The 7,947-nt window shown below is 38.8% G+C and overlaps 1 protein-coding gene across 2 annotated transcripts in view; it reads left to right on the top strand.

The window, feature by feature from the left end:
* Positions 1 to 710: 710 nt before the first annotated feature.
* The window catches only part of cyth1b (cytohesin 1b), a 57,343-nt gene continuing 50,106 nt past the window's right edge, over positions 711 to 7,947 (top strand). The window contains exon 1 of one of the 2 annotated variants that reach the window (XM_063003004.1): positions 711 to 856. In XM_063003004.1, coding sequence (XP_062859074.1) covers positions 778 to 856 — 79 coding nt within the window. In that variant the 5' untranslated portion in view covers positions 711 to 777. The remainder of the gene's footprint in view (positions 857 to 7,947) is intronic. The other variant, XM_063003003.1, reaches the window with a different exon arrangement.

Here is a 7,947-nt window from a genome sequence, read left to right as displayed (position 1 = left end):
ATGCTTGATTTTAAGCACCTGTTGCTATGGGTGTGACTACAAAAATTCAATTTGCTAGTTATAGTATGTGTCTACACACATCAGTGTACTGTATGTATAAATAGATATAGGCAGGATGTACTTGGATGCTTAGCATTATTATGGTGTTGTGTGCTGACTAAACTGGCCTCTGTGCTATATGTGGGTGTAAGTGAGGAGGTGTGGTGTGAGGTGTTAATTATCCCGTGCGTATGTGTATGAAACCTATCGGCTCCAAGGCTATTTCAGTGCAGGCGCATTGGTACAACAATAGAGCAAGGCAATATAAACACAGAGAGTGGAGGGAAAACAGAATGTAAAAGGGGTAGATCGTTGTACTTCTAATTTATAATGATTTTTAAATAACCGGCAAGATGGAAAGTGTCTTTAAGAAAAAGGAGAAACGCAGTGATTGAATGGGAAGAAAGGAGGTACAGGGGGAATTAGTTCGAGTGAGAGGCTGGTAGATAGTGTGTGAACAGTGTGAAGACAGAGCTTTATACAGAGCTGTACGATCCACACCTTGAAAAGCTTTCTCTCTGTGAATGAAACCACTTGCTCCCTCTACAGTGGAATTTAAAAGCCTGGCTTCAGAATCGAATCTGCTCTAGTTCCCTCTTCTGCTGCGAGGACTAAAAAGAAGAGCATACCATCTTGCTTTCATTATTTTCTCCAAGGCAGATATTCACTTCTCTCAAAGCAACACACTCCGCGAAGTAGGATCAGTTTGTGTATTAAGTCGGAGAGATCTAAACTGAAATGGGGACTGTGAGTGAACTTTGCGCTTCCAGTTTTCAGGCATTCATGTGCCCCACTGTGTGCCCAGCTGCACCAGCAGGTGGGTCATTTACACAATGTGTGTCTGTGATCTTCTGTCAGTGTTCATTGTTTTGACTACCTGTATGATAACTATTTTACTTTAAGGACATTGCTTTAAGGGGTGTTTTTGTGATCCACACTTGAATCCTTTTCTCTGACGTGTAATTGTGTAATTGTGTTAACATAGTCTGTAGAGTCATGATGTGATCCTGTAAAAGCAGCTTTGTAGTTGTAGGAACAACAGAATCAAAAATTATTTTCTTACAAAAGTTGGGACAGTAGGTAAAATGCAAATAAATATAACTTAAAATGATACTTGGAATTTTTTAGCAGTACTAATAAGTTATAATTCATGTTTCAACTAATTATTTTGTTTTTTTGTGTATATATAAGCTCATTACACATTTGATGGCTTCAAAACATTCTGAGTTGTGACAGGTGCATGTTTACCACTTTGTTACATCATATATTCTTTTAACAATTTCTCATATAGAGTGAAAATTAAGGACAGCACTTGTAATTGTCATGAAGGTAAATTTTTACCATTCTTCCTAATATTACATTTAAACTGATGAACAGACTCAGATTGGCCAATGATACAAGGACACCATACAACCAGTGTCGTCCTTTTGATATTTGCATTCGTAACAGTCAGTATAGTGTTTTTCTTGTCTGTTATGTCTGTAATGTCCAAAAAACAGTTTAAAAAGTGGGTTTGTTAGACCACAAGTCATTGCCACTTTGTGTCAGATAATCTTGAATACGCGTAAATGTCAAAAAAGTCAGCATGATGAACTCCAGATTTAGTGTTTTCCCAAACACTATATGGTCTATATGGTTATGTTCATTTTAAAAGCACATGGGTTTTAATGCTGTGCCTTCTGAGAGATCAAGACTAATTGTTTTTTTACACAAAGATTTCTGTTGTATATATCATTCAGTTTTACTGACACAATAGAGAAAAACCACATCAACCTTTTTTATTACTTCTCTAGAAAACTAAAATGCTACATTGGAAATACATTGATGAGCCCAAACAATATGCATTTAAAACAGCTGTGACCCACCAAGTCATTGACTACAAGATCTCTAAATATGTCCTGTGGTATCTGGTATCAGGACAAGCAGGTGTTTTAACTTCTATACACTGCAAGGTGGATTTTCCTACAGTTCACCGTGGTGCCATATCTACCATAGATTAACAATGCACATGTGCTTGGCTGTCCACATGATCTTGGAAAAGAATTGTATTTTTGGATGAGTTGATCTTCTTCCATTGCTGCAATGTGCAGTTCTGATGCCTGTGTGCCCATTGTAGGTGCTTTTGACAGTGGAAAGGAGTTAGCACCTATGCTACTTCATTCAGAGGGGAGTTTGGTGCACTGTGTGTTGACATGTTTAACTCATCACCAATATTAAAAATATTTGCAATTTAAGATACACTAGCCCTTCTGTTGGTCTGTAACAGATGCCCTAGCCTTCATGTCCTGTGGCATCAATAAATGTTGGCTGCCCAACATCCTGCTGTTTTTGTGCAATACTTCAACCCAGTCGTCTGGCCATAATGTGTTAGCCTTTATCAAAGTCACTCAGGTCTTTATGTCTGATCATATCTGCTGCATTCAACATGTGTACTGTGATTAACTATTATCAAATCAACAATTAATACATCCCTGACTGAGAAATGAACAATTGTTATAAAATAGGCATTGGCATGCACATCTTTGAGGGTGGTCCTAATGTTTAATATATAGCAGTGCCATCATAGGAAATTACTTTCACTGTGTTTGTGGATTTTGACTTTATCATGATTCACCCCTATTTACCAATAGTCTTGCTGTGTTGGAAAAGAAAACAGTGCAATTAAATGGATTGAAGTATAGTTACAAAATGTTGATGACATATTCAGCCATTGTGTACTGTGCTTAGCTCACCCTGACATTTAAAAATGAGTTCTGGCAGCAAATAAAAATACGCTTTGATAAATCCATTATGTTCTGCCTGCTGTCTATCAGGCTATCAGAATTTACCCCATGCTGGCCTTTGCAAATTGTGGTCTGTGCAGGACTGATTTTTTTCAAGGTCTGTGTAGGAATAATAATTGTTCTTGAGGTCTGGGTGGGGACATAGAGTTCTAAACCGGCAAGGTCTGTAAGGGACTGATTGTACTAGATGTCTGCGGTACTGATTACTCTAGAGGGCTGTGTAGGCCTGAGTGTTCTACAGGTCAAGCAGGACTAATTGTGTTTAGAGTTCTATGTGAAGGTGATTGTTTTGAAGGTCTTGTTCTAGATGTCTGCAGTACTTACTTTCGAGATCTTTGACAATCCCATCAATCTGTGCATGACTGATTATTCTAGAAGTCATGAAGGACTGATTGTTTTTTAGGGCTGATTGTCCTGTAGGACTGATTTTAATATCACTATGTTTTTACATACCAGTTTTATATGGGTGTGGCATATGCTTCAGTTTAGGGCTGGGTGGTATGACCAAAAATTTGTATCACTATTTTTTAAGGTTCTGACGGGTTCATGGTATATCACGGCATGTTTTATTTTTTTGTATGATTGGGACTTTTTATATGTCTGTGGCTGATTTTACTGTCATAAGTACATAGAATATAAAACATTTTCATATCACCATATATGTAGTGATAGTTTTGAGTATTATAAGGTTTGCTTGGCCCCACAAAATGACACAATATATGATGGAATTAGTGTGCATTAAACAGGTGCAATATATACTTTGTTTATTATTAATATAATATTTAAGTATTATAGAATTACCTTTAGCTCTCCCTTTAACAAATAAAGTAAAGTTTGCAGTCTCCCAGTCACCACTGATAAAGTGCACAGTTATACTGTTATACTGAGGTATGATTCCACTGATTGTACAACTTTATCACGTCTGTTGTATATATCTACACTTCCAGCCTGTTTTCGTTTGCTTTTTTGCAACAATCGTGCCCCGACAAACCGTACAGTATATAGTTTTTTAATCTGTGTAAAAAACTTCTAAACTGCCGACACAGCTCATTTCTATGCTGTTTTTGTTCCACCATATTGGTATCATCTGTTAATGCTGTTATGCTAACGCTACCTGGTTAGCAAGTTAGCAACGCTCCATAGCACTTTTAGCGGCGAACAATATTATATTTTAGATTTGCTGCCTATTAAAGATCAGCTGTTGTATTAACTGTGCTATGGTATGGCGGTATATGAAAATCCATACCGTTCAAGGAATCAAAGCCGGTATACCAAATGTACCATCATATCGCCCAACTCTACCTCAGTTCATATGTACAGTTCTCTATTTGCCTTTTAGCAATTCCTTTACATGTGTTTTTGTGACAAGTTTTGTATATTGAACACATTCAATAAAGATCATTTACAAATAAGGCTGTTATTAAAAACACATGACACAGGCACAGTGCTCATTCACTGTGACAATGCATACCACTATTGTTACTTTCTTTTTATATTCTTTCGTTTTTTTGCCAGATGAATCACACTTTTTCAGAATATTGACACAAAACCAACTCCTATGTAATGATGCCAAACTTCAATCAAATGTATGTTGTACATGGCAAAAATAGTTTTGTTTTAACCCAATTTAAAGAGGGGAACTTTTACTTTGTTTCTGCTTACTGCTGCATTTTACTCCGTGAAGAGAGAAGTAATGCCAATCCACATTGTCCAAGTCATATGATCCCTTGATAAGTAAGCTCTTTCGTTTTTAGTGAATTCAGGAATATATTTCTGCAGTGATTGTGTTTTGTTTATCGAGTTTCAAATGATTCATTCAGTTAAAGAAAATAGCGAGTTCAAGAACATTTGCTGAAGTTCATAATGACTCACTTTTAACAAACTATTGCTTTATTGTTATGCTGTATTGGTCACCTCAGTGTTGAGTCAGTATTGGTGAATAGAGATTTGGCAATATGCCTTTTCACAATGCTTTATATTTTTACATTTTAAATATGTATAATATTAAAATTTGGTTGAGGCTGTCAGTAAAATTAAATTTTTTTTCATGTCAGAGCTAAAATGTCATTTTCAGTTACTGCTTCCTGTGTCACTAAGCAAGTCAGACTGATCACTTTAGTGTTACATCAGTCATGTCTAGTATTACAAAGCAGACCAAATGTCAGTTTAGACCGACACATTTGCATTCCATACATAGAGCTGGCAGTGACTACTCAAGAAATCAGAATATTGGTTATACAGGATTAAACTAAAAAACAGTTCACCCTAACACATGACGTGAGCCAGTGGGGTAGACAAACCACCTTTAAGGGGAGTGCAATAGAAGGGCCATGTATTGTTAGTGATTGAATGTGATGTGGAGACATTTTGAGAAGCTAAACTACAGATGGGACATTCGGACTTTTTAAGACCAAATCCGACCATCCGAACAGTTAACACTCAATTAAAAGTGCAAGCCGGGGCAAGCTGTGGCCTAGTGGTTAAGGTACTGGACTAGTAATCAGAAGGTCGCTGGTTCAAGCCCCACTACTGTCAGGTTGCTGCTGTTGGGCCCTTGAGCAAGGCCCTTAACCCTCAATTGCTCAGACTGTAGACTGTAACTCTAATGTAAGTTGCTTTGGATAAAGGCGTCTGCTAAATGCTGAAAATGTAAAATGTAAATGTTAAAAAAAAAAAAAAAAAACACCAAGAAAGGTTTAAACTGGTTAATTAACAACAAACTCAGTAGAAGTTGCACAGTGTTTCAGATTTGTGTTTAAATGTGGCATACCTTAATTCAGGGGTTTCATTTGTGGCATATGCACACCTGTTAAGGTAGATGCAGGATTGACATTTAACCACCACCACCAAGGCCAGGTGGGAAATTGCCACAGTAACAAGGACTTCCATTTTCTGGTCAGAGCTGGTTGGGTTCTACATTGGGATCACATTTAAAATGCACACGGCATCCTAACAAATTGTTGAATTAACTTGTCTTGTGCTAACGTGTCTACTTACTGTACTTGCAGTAACACAGTGTTGATTAGAAATAATGATTAACAAAATTACTGTGTGGTAAATTATCTCCATCCACAAACCTGTATTCCTCTTCTCAACTTAAACCACTATATACAGTGTATCACAAAAGTGAGTACACCCCTCACATTTCTGCAAATATTTCATTATATCTTTTCATGGGACAACACTATAGAAATAAAACTTGGATATAACTTAGAGTAGTCAGTGTACAACTTGTATAGCAGTGTAGATTTACTGTCTTCTGAAAATAACTCAACACACAGCCATTAATGTCTAAATGGCTGGCAACATAAGTGAGTACACCCCACAGTGAACATGTCCAAATTGTGCCCAAAGTGTCAATATTTTGTGTGACCACCATTATTATCCAGCACTGCCTTAACCCTCCTGGGCATGGAATTCACCAGAGCTGTACAGGTTGCTACTGGAATCCTCTTCCACTCCTCCATGATGACATCACGGAGCTGGTGGATGTTAGACACCTTGAACTCCTCCACCTTCCACTTGAGGATGCCCCACAGGTGCTCAATTGGGTTTAGTCCATCACCTTTACCTTCAGCTTCCTCAGCAAGGCAGTTGTCATCTTGGAGGTTGTGTTTGGGGTCGTTATCCTGTTGGAAAACTGCCATGAGGCCCAGTTTTCGAAGGGAGGGGATCATGCTCTGTTTCAGAATGTCACAGTACATGTTGGAATTCATGTTTCCCTCAATGAACTGCAGCTCCCCAGTGCCAGCAACACTCATGCAGCCCAAGACCATGATGCTACCACCACCATGCTTGACTGTAGGCAAGATACAGTTGTCTTGGTACTTCTCACCAGGGCGCCGCTACACATGCTGGACACCATCTGAGCCAAACAAGTTTATCTTGGTCTCGTCAGACCACAGGGCATTCCAGTAATCCATGTTCTTGGACTGCTTGTCTTCAGCAAACTGTTTGCAGGCTTTCTTGTGCGTCAGCTTCCTTCTGGGATGACGACCATGCAGACCGAGTTGATGCAGTGTGCGGCGTATGGTCTGAGCACTGACAGGCTGACCTCCCACGTCTTCAACCTCTGCAGCAATGCTGGCAGCACTCATGTGTCTATTTTTTAAAGCCAACCTCTGGATATGACGCCGAACACGTGGACTCAACTTCTTTGGTCGACCCTGGCGAAGCCTGTTCCGAGTGGAACCTGTCCTGGAAAACCGCTGTATGACCTTGGCCACCATGCTGTAGCTCAGTTTCAGGGTGTTAGCAATCTTCTTATAGCCCAGGCCATCTTTGTGGAGAGCAACAATTCTATTTCTCACATCCTCAGAGAGTTCTTTGCCATGAGGTGCCATGTTGAATATCCAGTGGCCAGTATGAGAGAATTGTACCCAAAACACCAAATTTAACAGCCCTGCTCCCCATTTACACCTGGGACCTTGACACATGACACCAGGGAGGGACAACGACACATTTGGGCACAATTTGGACATGTTCACTGTGGGGTGTACTCACTTATGTTGCCAGCTATTTAGACATTAATGGCTGTGTGTTGAGTTATTTTCAGAAGACAGTAAATCTACACTGCTATACAAGCTGTACACTGACTACTCTAAGTTATATCCAAGTTTCATGTCTATAGTGTTGTCCCATGAAAAGATATAATGAAATATTTGCAGAAATGTGAGGGGTGTACTCACTTTTGTGATACACTGTATATATACAGTGGGGAAAATAAGTATTTGATCCCCTGCTGATTTTGTAAGTTTACCCCCTTACAAAGACTTGAACAGTCTATAATTTTTATGGAAGGTTTATTTTAACAGAGAGAGACAGAATATCAACAAAAAATCCAGAAAAAAAAACATGAAATAAAGGTTATAAATTAATTTGTATTAAATTAAGGGAAATAAGTATTTGATCCCCTACCAACCAGCAAGAATTCTGACCCCCACAGACCGGTTATGTGCACAAAAGGCACACAAATTAGTCCTGTCCCTGTATAAAAGACACCTGTCACAGAATCAGTTTCTTCCATTTAAATCACTCGACCACCATGGGCAAGACCAAAGAGCTATGAAAGGACGTCAGGGACAAGATTGTAGACCTGCACAAGGCTGGAATGGGCTACAAGACC

Source organism: Trichomycterus rosablanca, chromosome 10 (genome assembly GCF_030014385.1).
Source record: "Trichomycterus rosablanca isolate fTriRos1 chromosome 10, fTriRos1.hap1, whole genome shotgun sequence".
Taxonomy (NCBI): Eukaryota; Metazoa; Chordata; class Actinopteri; order Siluriformes; family Trichomycteridae; genus Trichomycterus; species Trichomycterus rosablanca.
The sequence above is the reverse complement of the archived record's forward strand: the minus strand, read 5'-3'. Positions and strand labels throughout refer to the sequence as shown.